At 49.1% G+C, this 23353-nt stretch overlaps 8 protein-coding genes across 8 annotated transcripts; 1 reads left to right on the top strand and 7 right to left on the bottom strand.

The window, feature by feature from the left end:
- Positions 1 to 1818: 1818 nt before the first annotated feature.
- Positions 1819 to 2985, bottom strand: BO83DRAFT_430023 (arabinan endo-1,5-alpha-L-arabinosidase; the record flags this gene model as incomplete). Its single annotated transcript, XM_025535499.1, has 4 exons — positions 1819 to 1957; positions 2043 to 2128; positions 2192 to 2668; positions 2731 to 2985. The coding sequence occupies 4 exons, from the start codon at positions 2983 to 2985 to the stop codon at positions 1819 to 1821; spliced, it is 957 nt and encodes a 318-aa protein (XP_025385150.1).
- A 172-nt stretch (positions 2986 to 3157) lies between these two features.
- Positions 3158 to 4365, bottom strand: BO83DRAFT_401512 (uncharacterized protein; the record flags this gene model as incomplete). Its single annotated transcript, XM_025533468.1, has 4 exons — positions 3158 to 3348; positions 3439 to 3497; positions 3782 to 3944; positions 4281 to 4365. 4 exons carry the CDS (start codon positions 4363 to 4365, stop codon positions 3158 to 3160), a joined length of 498 nt encoding a protein of 165 aa, XP_025385149.1.
- A 5002-nt stretch (positions 4366 to 9367) lies between these two features.
- BO83DRAFT_108940 (glycoside hydrolase family 16 protein) lies at positions 9368 to 10879 on the bottom strand. The gene is made up of 3 exons (XM_025525916.1): positions 10297 to 10879; positions 9793 to 10246; positions 9368 to 9738 (listed from the first exon to the last, which is right to left on the bottom strand). Exons 1-3 carry the CDS (start codon positions 10686 to 10688, stop codon positions 9394 to 9396), a joined length of 1191 nt encoding a protein of 396 aa, XP_025385148.1. The 5' UTR covers positions 10689 to 10879; the 3' UTR covers positions 9368 to 9393.
- Positions 10880 to 11782: 903 nt separating this feature from the next.
- BO83DRAFT_430021 (putative peroxidase) lies at positions 11783 to 12517 on the bottom strand (the record flags this gene model as incomplete). Its single annotated transcript, XM_025535498.1, has 1 exon — positions 11783 to 12517. One exon carries the CDS (start codon positions 12515 to 12517, stop codon positions 11783 to 11785), a length of 735 nt encoding a protein of 244 aa, XP_025385147.1.
- A 276-nt stretch (positions 12518 to 12793) lies between these two features.
- BO83DRAFT_319889 (alpha/beta fold hydrolase) lies at positions 12794 to 13856 on the bottom strand (the record flags this gene model as incomplete). The annotated part of the gene is made up of 2 exons (XM_025527795.1): positions 12794 to 13630; positions 13689 to 13856. The coding sequence occupies 2 exons, from the start codon at positions 13854 to 13856 to the stop codon at positions 12794 to 12796; spliced, it is 1005 nt and encodes a 334-aa protein (XP_025385146.1).
- Positions 13857 to 14568: 712 nt separating this feature from the next.
- On the top strand, positions 14569 to 15744 carry BO83DRAFT_439917 (carbon-nitrogen hydrolase family protein; the record flags this gene model as incomplete). The annotated part of the gene is made up of 4 exons (XM_025536214.1): positions 14569 to 14719; positions 14773 to 14861; positions 14926 to 15338; positions 15407 to 15744. The coding sequence occupies exons 1-4, from the start codon at positions 14675 to 14677 to the stop codon at positions 15742 to 15744; spliced, it is 885 nt and encodes a 294-aa protein (XP_025385145.1). The 5' UTR covers positions 14569 to 14674.
- Positions 15745 to 17137: 1393 nt separating this feature from the next.
- Positions 17138 to 20361, bottom strand: BO83DRAFT_381032 (dynamin-like GTPase vpsA). The gene is made up of 8 exons (XM_025531891.1): positions 19969 to 20361; positions 19830 to 19899; positions 19660 to 19754; positions 18838 to 19585; positions 18147 to 18788; positions 17839 to 18097; positions 17703 to 17787; positions 17138 to 17653 (listed from the first exon to the last, which is right to left on the bottom strand). Exons 1-8 carry the CDS (start codon positions 19992 to 19994, stop codon positions 17485 to 17487), a joined length of 2094 nt encoding a protein of 697 aa, XP_025385144.1. The 5' UTR covers positions 19995 to 20361; the 3' UTR covers positions 17138 to 17484.
- Positions 20362 to 20561: 200 nt separating this feature from the next.
- On the bottom strand, positions 20562 to 23068 carry BO83DRAFT_381031 (H(+)-transporting V1 sector ATPase subunit A). Its single transcript, XM_025531890.1, has 4 exons — positions 22665 to 23068; positions 22485 to 22569; positions 21754 to 22421; positions 20562 to 21696 (listed from the first exon to the last, which is right to left on the bottom strand). The coding sequence occupies exons 1-4, from the start codon at positions 22770 to 22772 to the stop codon at positions 20695 to 20697; spliced, it is 1863 nt and encodes a 620-aa protein (XP_025385143.1). The 5' UTR covers positions 22773 to 23068; the 3' UTR covers positions 20562 to 20694.
- Between the last annotated feature and the right edge of the window lie 285 nt (positions 23069 to 23353).

Below are 23353 nucleotides of genomic sequence, written 5' to 3'. Positions count from 1 at the left end.
TGGTTAACGAAATGAAGACGAGAGATTGGGGAACAACCAGTAACAAAGCAGTATATAACAAAAGAACATGACGTGGGTAATGTGTCCGAACAGAGGATGGATTAAGCACTGACAGCATCAAGCTCCACAACAGACCCTGCGTGAACCAGAGCCTCAACACACCGTGCACAAAACTACCACCATGATATACATTTTGGGAACAATCAAAGTTCCGTCTAGCGGAATGTGAAGAAAACAAATGATGAGAGACAATGACTGTCCACCACAATGGACCGAGAAGCCATGGGTATAGAGTAGTTGAAAATGGCACCCTTAGAAGCAAAGACGGAGTTGAACTCCTCGCCAGTGATACATAGACCTGCTTAAACACCGGGTCCAAGTGTGCCACCCCCGATGTCTCTTAAGATGACTGTTAAGAAGACTGATTCTGCCATCGATCTTAGCTACTGAGCCTTTGCCATTGTGCTAGATTCCACACCAGAGCTGCAATAACGAGGCTGCTACCCTGCCTGCTGGCAGCTTCAAGACATCCACCAAGATCGCATGAGGGAGAGCGAGGAGTGGTAGAGCAATCGTCGGCAGATCTACATAGTATAGAGATTGTGCCACGATGCGTATGTCGCCGGTGACTTTAAACAGACATGTATAACGCGAGTGTCATCAACTCAGAGAGAATGATAAACCAGAGAATCATGATATATATTATATATACGACGAGAAGTAAAAAGGAGAACTGACTTGTCGACAATCATTTTCGAAGATGAAGCTACGCATATATATAGACGTCCAACATAGCTTCATCTACCATCCCTCTTTACCAGAACCGCCATCACAATCATCATCATAGCACCCAAAACCCCCAAGATCAGTCCAGACTAAACATCAGACCACCCTCCCTCCCACCAAAGCAAACGAAAATCATGCACCACAATCCAGGCTCCAAGGCCACACACAAAATCTCAACCCAACATCTCACCAACAAACAAAATCAACCTCCACCACGCAGCACCAACGACAAGGATCCCCCCAGTCCACCCATCAGATCACACCTGTCAGAAACGGCCAGTTTGCCCCTGCAGCTAAACCAGAGTAGACTAGACTAGACTAGCTGCAGCTTGTCCCATCCTTCCTGTGTCCCCGACAGGGATGGCAGCGCCACACGACAAACAGATGTCTCAGACGCGGAAAATTGCAGCATGTGTCCGTGCTCAGTGACAGTGGAATTGACAGCTTGGCTAGCTTGAATGCAGAATTTGAGCCATCATTTTTTCTCCCCACATTGTGTGTTAAATGAATCAGTATGTGGGTGATTTGTTTGTTTGAGTTGGGTGGCAATGGTTATGTGCACAGTAATGTGGAAGTAGTAAATTAAATTCTTCGGGTAGAAATACCGAGAAATTCGATTGTTCCACAATTGAGTTTAGGTGCGGTCCGCAGGGTTGGTATGTTATGTTTGTTTTGTTGCCTGGGCTTCTTAACGGGGCGAGCATTTTTGCTTTTTGTGGAGATTGAGATGGAAGATGGAGAATGTTGAAGGGGGAGGGATAAGGATAAGGAATATGTCGCCCCTTCCAGTAGTGATTCCTATTGTTGACATTCTTATCCGAGACGCTTCATTTTCCCTACAGACATTCTACCCTTATTTCAAAAGAAAATTCAGTCTCAATATGTATATATTAAATCGCAATATAAAACATTACGAATTAACGTAATTAGCTAAGTACAATCGAACGCAGGTATCATCATGCAAATAATGCCGAGTCCATTTCTGGACCGCCGGCAGAATATATGTATGTATATATAGAAGAAAGAATGAAATCAAGCCACAACAGGCCACCCATCAGTCCAGGTGAGCGTGTTCCAGCCGAACTGGTATTCGTCGACAGCCAGGCCAATGTTCTTGTCGGCATAGTGGTAGTAGACGACAATACCGTGGCTGGTGGTGTTGATGATACCCCTGCAATTGATCGCTGTTAGCAAGCTTCTCTTTTGATGTGTGACAAGCTACAAAGACAGGGGAGTAATGATAGGGGGCAACTTACTGTCCACCAGGGCCGTAGACATAGTCGTGGCTGGCCAGAACGGTGGTTCCGCCGCTGTTGAGGCATGAAACGCCGTCCTTGTCGACCTGCAGGTGGAATTAGCATTTGCTTTATTTCCTTGAATATTGATGATCAGGTATGGCACTTACAAAGTTACCCGTTCCAGTCTTGGATCGGCAAACGACAATGCGGTACTCATCGCCCTGGGCAGGCAGGGAGGTCGTGTATCCCTGAGCCTTGCCGGACGAGAAGGTGAGGTAGTAGTAGCCTCCGTACTCGTACATGTAAGAAGCCTCGATGGCATGGTTACCCGATGCGTTGTAGGCCAAGTTGGTGGGGCTGCTGCTGCTGGCGGTAAGGGAGTCGGTCATCTCCACCTGGTAGAGGCCTTGCCAGTAGGAGCCGAACTGAAGGTAGGGAGTGCTGCCAATGGTGATCCAGTTGGGGTCAATGGCGTTGTAGGGAGTGGACGACGACGAGGTGACACCGATCTCGCCATGGTCGGTCCAGGAGTCGGCTTCCAGGGTGGTGGAGGTTGCAACTCCAATGGTGGAAGACCGACTGCCCAGAGTAGAGCTAGCATAGTACATGTAGTAGGTGCCATCTACGTAGTGTACGTCCGGAGCCTGCAGGAATGTCAGAACTGCAGATGGCAGGGGTAATGTCAAGGGGTTGTCAGTTGTCATACCCAAAGGTTGGAGGCATTGCCCACTGGAACGATAGATCCGTTAGGCAGTGCATACCCGAGATCGGTCCAGGGACCAGTGATAGCACTGGCAGAGGAGATATGGATGCCATTTCCTGTCGAGAAACGAAAGTAGGTTCCGTCCGACACACGGCGAATGACATTAGGATCGTGAGCCCAGCAGCTTCCCGAGCATGCACCCGGGTCTGAGTAGGCGTTGACCAACGCTACACAGAGAAGCAAGACAAACGAAAGCATAGCGGCTAAGGGGGAATCCTCCAAAAGGGAAAAGAAGGAAAAGGAAGAGGAGGGTAAAGGGGAATGGAGGAAGAGAAAAGGAATTGCTGTTTTCAATTCAGCCAGGATACATTGTCAGTCGAGGGAAGGGCCCTTTATGTACAAATAGTTCGGCCGGTATACATCGGGCCTGTCAGTACAATGCTTGCAGAAAAGGTAGTAGCCTTGCAAGTAAGGGCCACGCTAGAGATCCAGCTGAGCTTACGCATGCATTGACCTTCGGGTCATTCTCGTAAATGAGGTAGACTAAAGTCGAGCGACAGTAGGTGTCGACTCCCTTGCTGCAGCGGCCCAAACCAATCACGCCTTCGGAAATAGCTTTAACTTTAGTCGAAGCGACTAGTTGTTAGTGACGACAGTGCTCCATGGGATGTAGTATATGGCTCATTTCTAATGCCGATTGTTCGCATCGACGTGGAGCCTGTGGCTGAATGCCCCGATGGATCCAGGGCAGGGTTGAGAACCGGCCAGACCTAATCCGTCGGTTACGGGGGGGGGGGAGGAAAATCAGGCAACGGAACAAAGCCACTATCAGAGAGAGAGAGCAACCAAGACAACTGCAAGATTTCCCCCGCGTTCGTCGTAGCGAGGAACTGAAAAAGCAAATACGAAATAATGCATAATAAAAGAACACCCCATAAAAGAAATAAAAAAAAATAAATAAATAACTAGAAGAAAATATTACGGGCTAGGCAAAGTTTAGAGTATATCCTTAATGTTAGGCACCTGATCGATCGGCTGGTCTTCATCACATTACCCTTTTGGGACCCCATGACTCCTCAGGCTCGCTGCGTCCGAGAAGTGGTTGACCTCGGATTTCGGGTCTCGAAGAAGCAAGAATCTACTTGGACCATTCAGGAGAGTCCCCTGGATGAGTGGGTTGGTTGGTCCCGAGTAAACGAGGCAATAAATGGCCCTCACTATAAATTTTGGGTACAGTGGTTATCCTCGGGCCGCCTCACCCGTGTCAACTCTTAACATGGACAAGAATGTGTGGCTTCAATCAAGTAGTAAACAAAGTACTACAATCAGCCTCTTAGTCTGCCCTGGCAGTCCTTCCCCCCATCTCCCCTTTCACCATCATAGCGTCATCCACTCATTCCCGGCCACATCCTCACCCCCACAAATGCTTGGCCTGACGTGTCAATCAAAGCGCACTATAGGCATGGTGTGTGAGAGTGAGTGTGTGCCAAAGGCCACAACTTGGAGGTAAAGCAACCGGGCTCTCCGCACCCGGTGATTGGATGTCTGCATACAGATGACGGGCTGAAGGGGAAATTTGGTCGAGTTAGTCTCCTTAGTCTCGCCCAGAGCTCGGCCTAGTGGGCGCCTCCCAGGCATTTCGGAAGGCCATCGGTCGATCATGGACCTCCCTGCCCAATAGGACTCGGTCATCCATTTGGGAGTCCGTGAGCATGGGCGGAGCCACCTCGAAGCTTGCCATTTACATCGGAATGTCGTGATGGGGATCCCCAGATCTGATGATTCATGGGGGTCATCTAGTCTGTCGAATAAGAGCAGTAGCGTCTTGTCACTACTTCTCTGCTAGACTATCTCGAGGATCCTCCGATTAATGTCTCCGCTTGCTAAAGACAACCGCAGTACGGAGTAGATGAAGAATGAGTGCCGTTGGAGACGACAATAAGTTGTTGCGTTGCTACCACGTCGAAGCCAACTCCGCCTCCCCCCTTGCATATCATCACCAGGATTACTCCATCCACTGCTTGGGTATTTTTGCATCTGTTGGATCGATCTAAGTGAATTAATTGCACAGCCGTCGACTAAGATTTCGTCGTTCAACGTTGCTAGAAATCTCGCAGCCTTGCGATCCCCATTATGTAATCCAGGGGGCTCCCCTCCTCTTGGTTCTCCTCCTCCTCTTCCCGAATGCCGTCCCAGTGGTTGCAGTTGCCATGTGCCGAGAACTGACCAGATTTTGAGATCAGACGGTACCATGATCGTCTCACGAGGAGAGTTCTGGGAGTTGTGGTGGTACTCCTGAGATGGCCAGTCGGTTGATGGTGCGACCTGCGCTAAGGATGTCGTGACTGGTCCAAGTCACGGCGGATGGGAGAAAATAGAGAGGAGAGAACGCGATGATAGCAAGCAACACGGAACCTGGTCTATATGCGCAATAATTATTAATGTTTGCTGGGTTGTCAGATTCGAACAAAGAACCAAGACTAGCTATGCGAAAATTTATCTTTTTTTTTTTTTTTTCTTCTTTTTTTCTTTTTCTTTGGTTTTTGTTCTGGAGGATTCGCTCTCGTGTTTTTTTCTGCTAATCGCTGCAAGGAGGCCCAGGAAGAAGTAATGATGACCGCATGCAGCTACGAAGAAGACTAGTACTGACGGAGAACTTCTCACCGAATCTCACGGAGTCAGACCGGGTTGCGGTGAACAACGCATTGCGATACTTGATTACATGCGATGCGGAAATTACCCAAGTGCCTTAATGGTGGTGACTATTCCCCATCGCAAGCAGGAGTTGCAACGATAAGTACGGATTGCGTCTTCTGGAGGCTCTCCCACTCGTTCCAGGGACGGCAGCGGATGGGACGGTTTTTCCGCGGTGGATAATGGCCGTTCCTCCATTACATGCATGGACCTTTTCTCATATGATAGTGTCGCGGTGGGGAACTGTGGAGGGTTTTAGCTATTCTCCGAAAACAACATCGGCGGTATGGCTTGCGGGATGGGCGCAGTTGGGCGTATCGTGTTTGCGTTTCCGGAAATTTTCCTCTCAGGAGAAAGAGGGGAGAACTTTGAAGAGAGAGAAAGAGAGAGAGAGTTAGAGGGGTGAGTAAAAGGCAGAAAAGAATTGGACATGTTTTCGATTTGACTTTACAAGAGACTTTGCAGCGATCTTGTTTTTGGGGCGTAACAATCGATCGACGGGATCTGAGATGGCTAGTATTGCGACCACCCAGATTGCTGCCGGAGATAACTGGCATCCATGCTATGTCCGCTGCTGGAATAGAGAACGGCTATCTCACCCGCAACCAACTGAAGTATACAGACCAGATATCAAGTTTTTCTTATGTTGTTCATATAAACCACAACGTAACTACGTTAACTATTCCCCTTTTTTTTTTCCCTTAAAAACAGCCACGGCGTAAGCCATCCGTCCTCCGTGGCCATACTAACCTGTCACACGACACAACATTAAGCAAGACAGGCAGCCAGATCCAGCCCACAAGAAAGAGAACATATAAGGGAACAATTATCAACCAATAACTAATCACAAACCACAAACCCTCCTGATCAATCAATACACACAGCATCACCCATCTCATCTATTTTAAGCACACACAGCACAGACACCCAAGCAAGGGACACATCAATTACTCGAACTCAATTGTCACTTTCTACGAACCCCTATCAAAGTATACCATATCAACATCCGATCCAAATCCACCACACAAGATCAAGAGACAAGAATAGCACTCACCTATCCATGGTACTACGTCCAAAGAGAAAAGACAAGTCTCATGCATCCTGCAGGGGTAAATGAGATCCCTCACCACCACCAAAAGCCAAGTCAAGTAAGTAATCTGCAGACAGAGGTCGACACGCGTCCAGCACATGGTGTGGCTCCTTCAAGCTTCTTTTACCCCTGACGATGAAAACCTTGAGGGAGGCGCGTTCCTGCAGTAGTTGTCCGTCTGTGGCTGCTGTACGTAACGTAAGAGATGACTAGATCGGAGAGAGATGGTACCTGGCAGGTAGGTAGGGTGGTGATGGGCAGTGGCGAATCCAGTAGCTCATAAGCAGTATACCTGCTATATCGTATGTATATTATAGCTTTTCTGCCTCATACGATGAAGGAGATGCCTAACAGAGACATATGCAGTACTCCAAACTCTATAGTCCCTTCATCATGAGCAAGGAGTGAGTATACACCCACCCCCTAATCAACCAAGCCCAATATCTCTTCCCCATCTCCACCTTCAAACAACCACCAAAATATCCAATATCCACAAAAGGAATACCTCAATACCCACTTTCAATACGGCACCAGACTCTCCCACCCTCATTCTCCCCAAATATACCCCCAAAATCCATTCTGGTGAGTCCCCGATGCCCACCGGACCGCGATGACGCGTCCCCCGTCGACACATCACGAATCAGGTTCCCACGGCCAAAAATAAGCAAATATGATACGGGGATAAATATATCTTGCAGATGTAACCTTATTATTATTATAATTTTTATTTTGTGATTTGTTTGCTTCTTTCCATAGTTTGGGTTTTTACATAAGTAGATCTTTGACTTGGATTAATTATCTTATACGGAGTAGTTACAAGTAACCGGGTTCGTCGGGTTCGGGTCGGCATAACTAATTTTTTGTGTACTGTATGCATGAGTGGATAGCTACTATTGGAGGAGTTGCATGTGTTAGTGGGTATGGTTTGATGAAGTTGCAGTTTGTTGTATGTTGTTTTTCATTGTGTTAATAGTGTATGTGTGATGACTGTGCAGTAGGTCTTTGAATTTGGATGGATAGTTTGTGGATATTGTTCATAGTTTATGATGAATGCAGGATTCTAATGTAATGATGATCAAGAAAAGGTTACTATTCTCAATAGTAATTTAAGCTTAGTTTTATTTTGTTGGTAATTACATTGTGAAGCAGTGTGTTTGCAGAGAAAGTAGTCACTATGTTGATTTAAGAGAACTGTTTGGATAAGCCTTGGATGTATACTATAAAGTTGAACAAATTTACTGTATATTTGTGCAAAGGGAGCTTAGGGATGTTTGTTATCATATAACGTCGCTTAATATGTTAAAGTACCTTTCCAACCTTACTATATTGCTCTTACACACCTCTCTTCCTTCAAACTTGACAATACCTACACTGTCTAGTGTATATTTCGAGCAGTCACAAGAGCAAGACCCATGTCCCCAATATTATACATAGCCTCAGGCCTAGTCGAGTAATATAGACTGCACCGTCTACACCAGATTCCCCACATCCACTACAGTTCCATCAAGCAAGATGCATTGACTGTCGCCACCATAACTACTTCTTCATCCATCCCCCCCAGTAAAAGCTATGCTAAAAGCTATTCCCAGACGAGGCAATAAGCACTAAGTCATGAGTATGAATGTCGGTATACAGCGAACACCACGCTCGGACATGAAATGTCAAACTTCGGACACCCATCACGCCATATGCAAAGCCGATCAACTCAGCCGCCGTGGTTGCATGTTCATGCATGCAGGTATGCATCATCGAATACCTTCTAACTACTAACTCCTTGCACTAGAAAGGCTTTTTTCCTCGATATTTAAACATTTCAAAGAAAAAGCATGTATGAAAACTACATGGATACTATTTCCTTAGTCGGGGATATCTACATAAAATGGCGGTGTATGAACGGGGACATGTTCTCTCAGCATGTAGTTATATTACACTATACATGAGTTTCTAGATGCTCATATTGAGGGTTGTAGCTTTCGAATGCATTTCCACCAGTCCATTTAGTTCGCTTACTGACTAGAGAGAGTATCGAGGCTAATTAACTCTGAATGTTAGCGAGATTGATAGGTACCAATCAGCGGATCAACGGACCCAAAGAGACACGTGGGAAAAATAACTACTACTAAGGTAAGCTCCTGCTTAGGCTTAGTGGAATAATTTAGCTAATAAAGTAGTATAGCATGCCTCGCTATAAGTGGTTGAAGAAAGGGTCTAGTACTATCGCTACCGCGAAAGGTATATTAAAGAGTGTGGTATATAGTATCCGATTGATTACTGCTACACACTCAGATGTGTATTTGTACTCTTCAAGCTGGTATTGACTTGGATGTTCCGAAAGGAAATGTGGTTCGAAACTGAGTTGTGTTTTTTTGGTCTGCACACCATTGTGGCTGACTATGAGCAAGCGCCGCTTCGTATGCTGCGGTTGCTATATAAGAGAGACTGCGTCTTATAGATAAACCACTACGAAATATCTAAGACTCATCTTTAGGTGTAATAAGCTTGCCTAGCCTTTGATGTGCTCGAGATGCTTGCGACTCCGCTTATACTATTGGAAAACGCTATTGTTAAGTTTGAGAAATTCCATGTTGAACATCACTTGGCTCTCCGGCTTTGTGAGATTATGTTTACAAGGAAACGGTGTACACCGATCGATAGTTACCTAAGTCCTAAACAAAGTGTGCCTGTATTATTCTCTAATCTCTATTATGAATATGAAAACAATCTTATTGGAGGTTCGTAACTGTCATGTCTCCCTCTATCTATTCAGGATCAGCAATCGCCATTCCAGCCATGCGCATCAGCCATTACCTCATTCTCGATACAAACTATAACGTAGCCAACAAAGAAACGAACACAAGAGATCTCTATACTCAGCCAATTATCTAACTAGCCTGATATACTTTGAAGCTTGCAAACTCCCAGTACGCCTGAGTGAAGTTGCCAGGGTTGCTGCGAACAAAACTTTCGCATGTGCCCGGGCAGTGATACTGTTCCGTATAGAATGCCTTGTTACCACCGAGCTGTCCACAGAGATCGATGTTGGCAATGATACTTTGATTTTTGAAGTGAGATGGTATATCGCAATGAGTATTGGGAAAGTCAGCCAATGCAGTCCCCCATGTCGATGGGTCTGGCGTGCCGCTCGAGTTCGAAATGTCGTCGGGGATGGAATCTCGTGAGAAAAACCAAGCTCGGATTCCGGCATCCCGTAGCTCCAGGGCGTAAACCTATTGCCGTCAATATCATACATTGTATGACTCATGTGTAATTAAAAGACTTACCCCGCCGCCATTCTCATTCATCTCTTGTCCGTACGTTCTTGGCGGGCCTTGTACGCCACATCCAGCGTTGCTATGCGTGCTGTTGTCGCAGGTCACGTAATTTGGCGTACCGGTTTCCTTCCGCTTGACATTCATTTTACAACCGCTGGTTGTATGCAATGTAACGGCATTTCCCTCGGTGGCCAGGTTATTCGTCTCAACCACGTCAATCTCCCCGTTCTCCGGCCAATTGTAGGTATCGGTTAACCACAGTGCTGGCCACAGGCCACAGCCGTAAGGCGTGTGGATGATGTCGAAGATGAAGAGTCCACTATCGTAGCTTGTTTTTGATTCCAGACGCACAGACTGTCTCCCTTTGGTTGCATTCTTGTTGGATGTATCCACTTTGAGCACAACGGAGTCTTCGCCAACATAGGTCAGATTCAAGGAGTTTGATGTTGACTGATTGACATATCTATACAGCGTTAGTTGATACTAATGAGTCAAGGATTGGGAAAACCATACTGGACAAACCCATCAGTGGGGTCCTCGTCAGAATAATAGTTGAAGCGATCAAAAAACGAGTTGCCCGAATATGTGTCCACCAGCTTGTAATCGAGCTTGGAATAGTCGGGATAGCTTTTCTTTTTCGTCCCTTCCACTGCACCAACAACGACTGCAATGATGATGACAATAATGACGGCTGCGATGATCAACTTTTTTCGTAGCGACCAGCCGCGAGGGTCGTACCAGGAATACTGCGCGACCGTCCGCTGCGGAGGTATAAACTGTCCGGATCCTGGCGGAGGGGGTGGCCCTGCATGACCGAGATCATCGTCTAATTTGGGAAGCTGACTGGTGGCGCCCCCATACCTGCTGTATTCAGTGCCGGGTGTATAGTATTGCTTATCGGCCATGATGGCCAAAGCTTATCGGACAGATAGAAACGGAGAAAGCGATATAAATTATAGTAAAACGGTGTGTATCCACCTATCTTCCCAGTAAACGAATGTATGTAGCTAATAGGATTGACAACGAGAAAGTTGAGGAGATGAAAATGAAGTCGTCGGGCGGGATGGTGTCATAAAGATCTGCGAGTCAGACTGGCGTTACCTCAAACGATCATGGCCTGATTAGGCAATCAGCAGTCGCAACCGGGAAGTAATCTTGGAGCAATTCTATATGCGGAGGTTGCGTCCACAACTGTGCAGTATGTTGAGAGGAAAACAGTAACACCAAGACAAGGACCAATCAATGTGATGGCTGGTCTTAGGAAATAACTCTGGCTGTCTCTGCAGCTCAATGTTGGATCATCGATAGGCAAGGAACCATTGCGTTGTCTGGGGATATTTCCAGAACCAGCAGCGTATGTTCTGTTTGCACGGTCCCTGACGACGCTTGTCTCAGTTGGGAAGGTGACCCCTGGACCCTGTCCAGCAGCTTAGTCACCATCATGATCATGACAGACACTCAAGGAGTTGCTATGACATATAGCAGCTCTAGATAGAAAAGACATCCTGTTTGAAATAATTATATAGGACATCGTCAGCTCATGAAGTGAAGATGTGATGGCGACCTGTCATCTGTTCTAAATTTAGTGACACGGGCGGCCCCAACAGTGAACCGAGACAGAAATGCAGCCAAATGAGGGGAAGATGAAACAAGCCTTCTGTGGACAAAGATACAAAGACTATTGTGAGAGATGCCAGACATACCAAAGCTAGGATATGATGCGGTCTATTATATTGTACTCAGTAGGAACACAATCAATCAATAAATCACGATAATCTTCAATTGGGGCCAGAATTTGAACATTACTGATTACCGACCCCAAAAAGCACACATGACAATAGCGCGCCCGCTGTCAGCCTAATAAACCCAACATTTCATCTTTGATCAGCATCGCACATAAAAAAATCATCTCGCAAAACCACTCGGCTATGCAATTCCTATCGCAAATCCCGCCAAGCGAACCTGCACCCCAATAGCGCCATGCAGCCCAGTCTAGCGTTCACCACGGCCAAGCATAGTGCGAAATGACTAACAACATCGCTAGTGCCTCTGGAAAATACACCTTGAGCCGTCGTGGACTCCAACCCTCATCGTACGGCAGACGCTCTTCGCCAAAGACAGCACGCACATAGTCATCCGGAATGCCCTTCGTGACACCCTTCCCAAAGACACTTCGCAGAGCTGCCACTTCAGAACATGCAACGTAGTGTTCGAACTTCCCAAATTGCAGGTGTGGATTGTCCCTCTGCTGCTCATCATATCGGATCTTTCGATACCTTCCCATGACTGTGGTGTGAAACCTGCCTTCCTTTGCGGTTCGAAGGAACTGTTTGTATAGGTTAGGGTCTAGGTGGATGCAGTCGCCCAATGCGCGGTCTTGACGGGTTATTGAGACGTCGTGTTCTAACGCGTGAGGACGGCCGATTTGATTGAGGTTGAGCACGGGGATCCTGTCTTGATTCACTTGACCTGGATCGCGTAGCCCAACTTGGGAGCTTCCTGGTGGTCCGTGTTTTGGGTCGTCGGAGTGAACTTGGAAGACGCGGCTTACGAGAACAGAGGCTATGTCTAGGCCTAGTCCGATATATCGAATGGCCGACTTCAACTCTGCAGCGGTGATGGATTTTCCGTCGCGCGCGATGTAGCCATGGTTGGCAAGGGAGTTAAGGACCGGACATGGAGAGCGTAGGTCGGCGGGTCCTGCGGCATGGTACTGGCCCTTCTGGAGCTCCATTTTCAAGGATGAGGAGCGAAGGATTAAAGGGATTAGACAGGCATGCTTGCTTTCTATATACATCATCGTGACGGGAGGGTCCTGGAATGGTCAGCCTAGGCTGGGGAACGGATGACTGCGGCGCCTCGATCACGAGCATCGCGGCCCCCTGGAATACGACCTCCTTCAAGCCAGGATTACATTCACGCATCCACTCTGGCAGTCCAGTCAAGGTCAGCTGGGTCTATTATACACACATCTATGGTAACATCTGTTGAAGAACCCCAGCAGGTATCTTCAGGTGCATCTATCCACAAACTCTTCAAGCATCTTGTTCAGCTCGTGCTCCCTCTCCCAGCCCAGCATATGGCCACTGCCTTCAAAGACCTTCCATTGGATGCCATCACCGATCTCCTCGCGTATTATTTCCCCGTGACGAAACGTCAGCATCAAGTCTCTAGTGCCATGGCACACGAAGATCCGCTCCCTTCCCACTTTATCTCCCAGAGATTTGAGCTGCTCCGCTGACTTGTGATGGAAATAGCAAGCCAACACCTGCATCATGAATCCTTTCTTCGTATGCGCTTCGGTGTCCGCACGCTTATGCAGCATACCAGCAGCAAACCGATCACGCTTGGTCGGAAAGTTCATCGCTGGGTCCTCGTACTCCGTATCTGGTTCGGCCAGGAAGTCCTCGGGGAAGAGGCTTCTTGCCATCCTCTCGAGCTCTATGTCGACATGGCGGGGGATGAACATGCCCGCCCGTTCACGCAAATTTTCGAAGAATGGACCTGTCCGAACCAATCGCGGAGCAGTACAGCAGAGGGTCAGGCTCAATAAGCGATCGGGAATGAGCATTCCAATCTCTTGGGCGATCATGCCACCCATGCTAGCACCGATGACATGAATCGATCGGTTCGGAGGAGCAGCAAGATCGATCCAGCCCAGCGATGCGACCAGGTCCACCACATCTCGAGCCATCTCGGATGTGGAGTAATAGGCGACCGGTTTATCCGACCGACCAACTCCACGGTTGTCAAAGACTAGACATGAATATTTAGAAGCGTGCTGGTGACCAAAGTATTTGGTCTGACGCCTCCAGTCCTTAAGCGTTGCATTAAGACCCATTACCCACTACGATTAATGTCAGTACTACCGCACATTGGGGGTCATGGAATATGCTCATACTTACCACGAGCTTCACGGGGCCATTGCCATGGATCTCATAGTTGATGTTCAGGGGCCCTCCTCGCCTGTTTTGCGCCACGGTACATGATCCAGAGGTTGTGGCGGTGAGGTCATAATCGATGGTGTTGTATGCGGAATGCTTGATGACTTCCTCGGCAAGGAGTGGCGCCATGTCTTCTAATTTTATTAGAGGTCTCAACTTGAAGAGTTGTGATCTAGGAAAGGTGACCAGAGGATATGGGCGTGGACCATGTCAAAACCGGGCAGCTCCTCACATGCCGTTTTTCCTTTTCTTGGCAGGAGTCATCCGAGGCCGCCGTGTGATCCATTCTGTTCCTGTCGATGATTTCACTTCCCGCTTTTGGGTTGCTTGTGTTACCCATCAGCTGACTGGCGTCATCCTCGATGAGATATGTGCGGGGGATTCATTTCAACCACATTTGATACATTTAAATCCGTTGCATCCGTATGGGTGGAATAAGATGATTGCGACGATGGCAGATACCTTTCTGTGGCAATGAAGTGCAATCGGGCGCTCAATAACCTACACCCAGACAGCTACAGAAATCATTTGTGCCTGGCTTATAATTTGTTTTTGTACAAAGTATTGACCAATACCTCGGCATGAGCTTCTTGATGTAACTTTTTTATGACGTCTCAATCTTGACGCGCGATACTCAACTTCTTAGGATGTCAACTATGGGATTAGCCAAACCAAATAGATTGAGAAACCTTTAATTACAACATGAACCTTTTTATTTTTTCATTCCGGCTACTATCACCGTAGTAATCAATATATGAATGGACAGCACAGCGGAAGTCTTTAAAATTCGTAACGTTATCACAGCTTATCAGTCCAGCTTCGACTCCAACACCATGCGGGGGTGTCACTGACCCACCATCTCCAACTCGACAATTGCTTAACATCCCCTTCACTCCCTGGTATTCCCACGAAGCATCAAGTAATACACACAATTATCTGAAACCATAATGGCACCAACTCGCCGCGTCGCCGTCATTCAATGGAACATCAAAGTACACAATGCCTCTTCCTCACCCCGAATCACCCCTCATTCTAACAACCCCAGGACCTCGCCATCGACGAGAACCACCAAACAGCATGCACCTACATCCGTGATGCCGCATCAAAAGGTGCCGAACTGGCCGTTCTTCCAGAGTACTACTCCCGCTGCCTCCCTGATCAATTACACGCTCACTAAGAAACCCTCCAAACAAAACAGATACCACCTAACCGGCTGGGCCCCCTCCAACCCAACCTGGACTGCCCTCGCCTCCAAAACAACCCCGTACCTCGAAGCATACCAATCTCTTGCCCGTGAACTCAACATTTGCATTGTCCCCGGCACCATCGTCGAACACCACGGTCCTTCCCCGACAGAACAACAACAACCACTCCTCTACAACGCCGCCTACTTCATCTCCAACGACGGGAGTATCCTAGGCCACTACCGCAAGAAGAACATCTGGCATCCTGAGCGGCCGTATCTCACCTCTTCCGGGAGCGATCCGCATGAAGTATTCGATACGCCGATCGGCAAGGTAGGGTTGCTTATTTGCTGGGATTTGGCGTTTCCGGAGGCATTCCGGGAATTAATCTGTAAGGGGGCGGAGATTGTGGTTATACCTACTTATTGTAAGATCCTCCGTCTTCCCATTAAATATCAGATAGTTCTTCATACTGATTGTTCTACGAATGAATAGGGAGCAAATACGACGCCTCCCCCGCTGCTCTTCAACACAACCCCAACTCCGAAGCTCTCTTCCTTGAAACGACACTCACGGCGCGATGCTTCGAGAATACCTGCGGGATTATCTTCGCCAATGTGGCGAGGGGAAAGGAAGACGAGAGTGATCGGTTCTTGGGTCTGTCGAGGGTATGTTTGCCCATTGTGGGGACCGTGGGTGCTATGGGGGATGAGGAGGGCGTGATGGTGGTGGATATGGATATGGGGGTGGTGAGGATTGCGGAGGAGAATTACCGTGTCAGGGAGGATTTGGCTAAAGAGGGGTGGTATTATACGTATCGGCATCAGAGGTAAATAGATATAAAGTATAGACTGAGACGGAACAGGTTTATCTCTAAGTTTACAGCGTCCTTTTCCTTTCGCTCTTGCTTGCTTGCTTGCTTCTTCGAGCGAAGCAGTGCTTCTGGAGCTTTTCAATATTTTCACCTGTGATCGCTTCATTGACCTTCGCCTTGAGGGAGCACCGATCCCCATAAACTCGCAACATCCATCAAACCATCATCCACCCATCCTTGATGTCCGCTTTATAGCACAAGTAAATCCGAAACAACACAGCGAGAGCTACTCAAAAGTAACAGGATAGAAAGACCACCATTGGTGGTAGCAAATAGAACCCAAATGGGCCATTCTTCCTGATACTGTTCCAATGTATCATATCTCTACCATCATCCAAGTAGCCGATAACCCGATCAATAAGACGTCTCACGGTACCATCTGACCTATACGTAGTAGTTAGTCTTGTCTAACTGCACTCTCACATGAATTGATAATGAGTTCCAATGTAGCCAGTCATACTACTTAGGTCGCTGCAGCCAAGCCCAAAATATCCCGAAAGTTAGGATATGTTTTCCAGCAGATGGAATTCTCATTGGCGCCCTGCTGATATATACTATATTACTGTTCTGGTGATTTCATGTCGAGGGACATTACCTAGGATGAATATATATATAGGTATTCGAGCTGGTGTAAGACATCTTAGTAGCAATTGTCAGAGGCAGTGAACTCAAGAGGGAGATGGCTGACTTACTTAGGTTACCTTGGTGCCATGCCACGTCAGGCCAGTATCACGTCGATACAAGTGTGATAGTATTAGTACTAGGTGAAAACAGTGAAGCTTCTGGTTCACATTCTACCCCGTCCACCCTGGTGGGTTCCCAGTGAATATGACTCCCCTTCCTTTATCTCATTCACTTCATCTTTGTCTCATTTATCACTCTCAAGGCCATCATAGTGCATAGTACGCTAAGATACCTTCACAGCGTAGAGGTACCTATTAGTATATTGCCTAAATTGCTGATGCTTCACCTACATCGCATCATCGTGGGAAACTTATAGTAGCTTTCCTACGGCTTAGTGTCAGTAAACTTCGTTCCTTTGATGGCTATCTCCTTGTTCACGCAGGTGCCAGTGGCAAGTCCCGGCATTGTGTCCCCTAGGCGTGGAATGCCCCTATGTCTATACTGGATTTCACAGTGCACGGAGAGGATGTAGTATGTGATGGGTGAAGAATCAACAAAGCTTATTGGTCCATAATGAATACATTTAGCTGAATAGGATCCACTGTGTTACACGCTAATAACTGATCTGGTATAGTAGCTCCAGGGATAATCTGCTGTCACATCAGTCATACCGAGTGCATGAGTATAGTGAAACAGTCAAAGTATCTGGTGAACCAATTCCTATTCGGCTTGTTTCATGACTACTCTATATTTATTGTACTAAGAATCGCCGCACAGCACTACTATACATCATGGCACTGACTGCTAAACTGCAACCGTCTGAATTCTAAAAGGGGAAAAAACCACAATCATCCACAATCATTAGGCGATACAAATTCGTGAAAATCTTGGTCAAACCTGTCATCCAGTCTTACCACATGCGGCCGTGGAACCCTGGCATCAGAAGAAAGTATAAACATAAGGCATAAACTCCTCCGAGACAGAACCCCCATAATATAGGCCCCAGCATGATATCACTGAACGGGAACGCAACTGGGTGTATAGATCAAAACTAACCATCCAACAACGCCGTCCCTTATTGAACCTGGCTGACGATCTCGCTGGCCCGGGAAAGGCTCTCCACCATCTGCTGGCACTCTTTCCGCCGGCGGACCGTGTAGTCGCTTTCCTTCAGCAGGTCGTCCAGCTCGCTGTTGCGGTACATGTTTTCGAGGAGCTCGCGCTGCATCTCGTCCTTGGTGAACCTAAAACGGGGTTAGCGGTGATCATGCGGACAAGGCGTAGGATACATACTGGACGAGAGTGTACATGATGGCCTTGGGCACCATATCAATCATAGTCCGCTTCACGATGTTAAAGTACGAGGTAATCAGGAGCTCTGTTGATCATTAGTATCCAACCTCTTATCGAGCAGTTTCGCTGCACTTACTGACGACCTCAACCTCCACGCTCTCCCGCTCCGACAAAGAGGCGGACGCCTTCAGGGTCGGCGGTGGCGGCTCCATGGCAGCCATCTTCTTCTTGTTCTTCGAAGCCCAGAAACTGCCAAAGAATCCACCGGAGTTGCTGTTGTCCACAGGAACCTCAACCGACGGGCTGTTCGCCCGCGGGGGCAGAGGCTTGCCGGTCTTCGGGTCCACTTGAGTCGGCTTGCCTGCAGTTTGACGCTCGTTGACGATAGTCATAGCCTATTCAGTCAGTACATCGTAGATATTGTAGCATATCAGTGGCACTTACGCGGTGTCCGTTCAAGAAATCAGGGTGACCCGTGTTGATGTAGCACGCCTCCATGTTGACCAGGTCACGCACAAGCTTGTTGGTCGGCTCCATGGACTTCTTGAAGAAGCCAATAACAACCGCGTGGAACTTCTCCTTCAGCATGGGGTACCGCCGGAACAGCGACTTGTTCAGGAGCTGACCCAGGATGCGAACAAGTTCGTCGTAGACCAGAGATATACACTTCAAGCTAGGGTCCTCCAAGCGCTTGATCTGCTGCTTCACGATCAATTCGAAAGCAGTGGTGCCCACAAACAGTGCCGGTGAGGGACCAGAGGAGTTGTAGAGGATGGTGCGAATATCAATGTCCTTCACATGGTCGAATGGGTCGACGGCCTTGATACCGTTGGAGTAGAGCTCATGGAACACGAAGCTGATACGCGCACCGCCGGACAGCTCGATACTGGACAGCTCCTGGTTGCTTCCCTCCAACACTGTGCGGTACTCGTTGCTGAACTCCGTGATGATGTTGAGGACGATATTAGCGCTGTTTCCGAGCATCGAGTCACCGAGCTGTGACAGTTCCGAGGAGTACTTCTGAAGGGAGGACGAAATGCGCGCTTTGATATCGGGAAGGGTTTGCTTAATGTGCATCATAAGGATCTACCAACGTCAGTTCAAGTTCTCAGACCACAATGTCAAAGAAACGTACCAAGTTCAATTTCCTGGCGAGATAGGGAGTTCCGCAGTACGATGACTTGTTGCGATAAGCCTTGTGACCCTCGAAGAAGTTCTTCTCGTGCTCCAGGGCATATGCAATAGGCCGCTTGTTCTCAATATCACGCTGACCACGGTTGACGACCGGAACATAACCCAGACGCAGAGGGATAATCCTGCCTGCAAGAATATCCACAACATCGGTACCCTCGTCCATCAAATCGACCTTGGTCAACACACCGATCGTGCGTTGACCCTCCGGGTCGACCTCCCGCGCCAGCTTCAGACCATCCGAGTTGGCCAAATCCTGGTTAGCGGAAGTGACGGCCAGGATGATAGCGTTCGGCTTGCTGATGTACTTCAAAACCATGTCACGGATCTGACGCTCGATATCCTTGGGCTGATCACCCACGGGGACCTTGGTCAAACCGGGCAAGTCGACGAGTGTGAGGGTCAAGACATTAGGCGAGTAGATTCGCAGGTTGATAGGAGCGGGCGAGATACCGGCATTGCGACCGACCTTGGACTCAGTTTCGCGCACAATCTCCTCACGGATCTTGTTGAAATCGTAGAACTTCTGGCCGGGGATGTGGAGAAACTCGCCGTACTCGTCTATGTTGGCCTCCTTATCCGTCGTCTCCAGGGCCTCCTCCTTCACACCGTTCGTTTGCGAACCAGCGGGCCTGTTAATAAGCTGCAGTACGAGGGGTCTCCGAGTGACAATTCCAGAACCACGAGGCAGGCTAGGCAACGACAAGAACGCCGGTTAGGCTGCTGCGACCAGACAAGAAACGGAGGGACCATGTCAACCACTTACAAATCCCGGCCAACAATATTCTCTAAAACGGAACTCTTTCCACTGGATTGCGAACCAACGACGGCAATCTGAGGCAGATCGATGGGGTTCTGAACCTAAATGGAACAGGCGGTGTCAGTTCGGCGGAGGGGCTGCGATGCAGGAGAGCTCCACGGGAGTGGATGACTTACTCCAACCGTCGCAAAGACATCCTGCAGCTTGTTCACCAGCGAGATCAAGCTGGGATCGTTGACGTTTATCCTGCGGGCACGATGAGGTCAGCCAGGCGAATCAGAGGTACAAGCATGGAGGGACCAGGGGGTTGCGCACGAGAAGCCAGTAGTTGGGCTTGCCATGGCTGGCAACGAGGAATAGAGGATGGACGCTCCAAATTAATAAAGGCAGTGAATATAGAAGAAAGAAAGCAAGTAACAGTCTAGACAATGTCCGTAGAGCGATTGTCTGTTCAGGGGGGTGTAGACCAGAATGCGTGGAGGATGTTTGGGGGGGGGTGGATTGAAAGGGAAGAGGGCGAGCGAAGGCGGAAAGGGCCAAGTGGAGAGTTTCGCTTCGGTCCAGATCAGAGCAATCGATAGCAGCGATACGGGCGGCCTTACACTGCCTCTGTCTGCCTGCCAAAACGATAAACGTTTACCCACCGAACCGGGACCCTGACAGTGGCAAATGGAAGTGCGACAAACGGGCTCCCGACTGTGGATGGAGGTACCCGATGGACCACACATTGGGAATCCCTACAATGAGAGCGAATGGGTAAGGCCGCGTCATGTGGATTTGGCCACCCAAAAGCGGCCAGACAATGGCTACTTTCAGCAAATGACTGAATGATGCTGCCTGACTGACTCACGCACAACCACAACTCTCCTAAGTAATTACTTGATTCTGACGATCGATAAATGGAAGTCTCTCGAAACGGAAATTCTTCAAGGCAACGGCAATAACTACATATACTGGGAATTTGCTATGCTACAAGCTCGGGAATATAAAATAGACAGCACGCCTCCCCGGTCTAGCCCGGTGAATATGTCCTCCCTCTACTCATCCGACACCGAAGCGAACCGCTCCGACATTTGCTGGAGGATCTTCTCGTACTGCAACAGGGTTAGAATACACAAACCTCAAGAGCGATGGCATCTGGCTTACCTTCTCGGAGACTTCCGCCTCGTTGGTCGGCACCTCGAACTTCATGCCCCGGAGAGAGCTCTGAATGTCGGTGGTGGCGTCACGAACCTTAGACCAGTTCTGGCCCTGGGCAACCGCCTTCTGGGCTTCATCGTGGTAGCCCATGAACGCCTTCATCATGTACTCGGTCTTCCACAGCGGGCAGAACTGATCGTAGTCACTGTAACCGTTCTGCTGCAGGAAGTCATCCTTGACCATGGCAGCCACATCCAGGGTGATCTTGTCGGAGTCACCCAGAGCGGCCTTACCAACCAGCTGCACGACCTGGTCCAGATCCTCCGACTTGGTCAGAAGCTCTCTGACCTGGTCACGCAGGCGAGGGAACTCGGGGTGATGCTTTTCGTAGTACCGGTCCAGAACCGTCGTGTACTTGCTGTAAGAGATCGACGTGTTGATCGACGGGAAATGTTTACGTTGAGCCAACTTCTTGTCCAGACCCCAGAACACCTGGACAATACCCAGGGTACTACTGGTGACGGGATCCGAGAAGTCACCACCCGGAGGGCTGACGGCAGCGACAATACTGACACTGCCAATTCTCTCGGGGCTACCCAAGGCGTTACTCTTACCGGCACGCTCGTAGAAGGAAGCCAGCTTGGCACCCAGGTAGGCGGGGAAACCCTGGTCAGCCGGCATTTCACCCAGACGACCGGAAATTTCACGAAGAGCCTCAGCCCAGCGGGAACTGGAATCCGCCATCATAGCCACGTTCTTGCCCTGGTCACGGAAGTATTCAGCGATCGTAATACCGGTGTAGATGGACGCCTCACGGGCGGCGACAGGCATGTTGGAGGTGTTGGCGATCAGGCAGGTACGCTTCATAATGGGTTCTTTGCGGCCATCGACGTCAATAGAAAGCTATTGTTGCGATCGCTTGTTAGTCACTATATGTCTACTGTAGGACGGGACACTAACTTCGGGGAAATCCATCAACACTTCAGCCATCTCGTTACCACGCTCACCACAACCGACGTAGACAATGATATCACTGTTGGAGAACTTGGAGACACTCTGGGAGATGACAGTCTTTCCACATCCGAAGGCACCAGGAATGCAGACAGTACCACCCTGAACACTGGGGAACAGGGAGTCCAGCACTCTCTGACCGACGATGAAAGGTGCGTCCGACGAGAGCTTCTCGTTGACCGGCCTGGGCACACGGACAGGCCAGGTGTGCATCATGCTGTGCTCCGTCTTGACTCCATTGAACTCGATTTCCAGCAGCTTCTCCTCAACAGTGTAGCTTCCCGCCTCGGCTATGCGGGTGATGGTACCCCTCGCGCGGGGAGGGAGGATGATCTTGTGGTCGTTCACCAAGCTGTTCTCGAAAACGGTACCCCAGATGTCACCACCAGTGATGTGATCGCCGACCTTGTACTTGCCGGGCTTGAAGTCCCACTTCTTCTCACGATCCAGGGCGTTAACCGCGATACCACGGGGGATGTAGATACCCTTGGACTGGTCGGAGATCGCCTTCAGGGGCCGTTGAATACCATCGTAGATCGTTTCCATCAAACCGGGGCCCAGCTCGACCGAAAGGGGCTTTCCTGTCCGTGTAACGGGGTCGCCGACCGTCAAACCAGCTAGAGAAAGTGGCAGTTAGACAGGGATGTTGTGGGGGAGGCCGGAGGGGTTGGCGGATGTACCTGTCTCCTCGTAGACCTGAATGGTGGCCTTATCGCCATCGATCCGAATGACTTCTCCGACCAGCTGGTCATGACCGACACGGCACTACAGTCGATGCCTGGTGTTAGCGATTAAGTGTTGCAGATGCGTAAACCTAGAAGCGCAGTATCTGGCGGCGGGAAAACACATGGGAAGCATACCAGTTCGTACATGGCACAGCCGATCATATGCTCGGCCACGACGACGGGACCGGAGACGGAGAAGACGGAACCATGTTGGCTCTCGCCAGCATCAGCGGAGGGGGCCATGGTGCGTGAAGCAGGGAGGTGAATGACAGGAGTGGACAGCGCGGGGGAGGGGGAGGGATGGATGGGGGAAGGAGGAGAAGAAGAGGAGGAGGAGCTGTCGCTGCAGGATGATGAAGTGGGCGACACGGGGAGCGGTGGCAGTTGCGGGCTGTCTAGTCCAGGCGGTGATGACGACCTCGAACCGACTGGCTGTTCGTCTCCTTCGTGATGCGCAATCAAATCAAGCAGCGAGGGGCGTGCTTTGAGTCGTCGCACACCTAATCCTAGCATTCGCTCGGAAAAATCATAATATCAATACAATATCTAGAAGATTGACAATTCGGAGGCATAAACTACTAGTGGCCCCTGATGAGCGATTGGCCGTGTGGTCCTTGCGGTGTTGCGTGTTTACTCAGCCCGCCTTATCAAAACGGTGCCGCTTGCTTCTTGGTCTCTCCACATCAAATGTTAAGCCACCAGCCATCATTATGTCCACCTCTCTACTACAAGATAAGTTGGGTGGGAAGCCCATCGTAACTGCTTCTGGGAACTCTTCAGTGGTTGTAGGAGTTCGTTAGCTAACAAGAGGCTGCTTTCCATCG

Source organism: Aspergillus eucalypticola (assembly GCF_003184535.1).
Source record: "Aspergillus eucalypticola CBS 122712 chromosome Unknown BO83scaffold_24, whole genome shotgun sequence".
Taxonomy (NCBI): domain Eukaryota; kingdom Fungi; phylum Ascomycota; class Eurotiomycetes; order Eurotiales; family Aspergillaceae; genus Aspergillus; species Aspergillus eucalypticola.
This window is presented reverse-complemented; position numbering and strand designations above follow the sequence as displayed.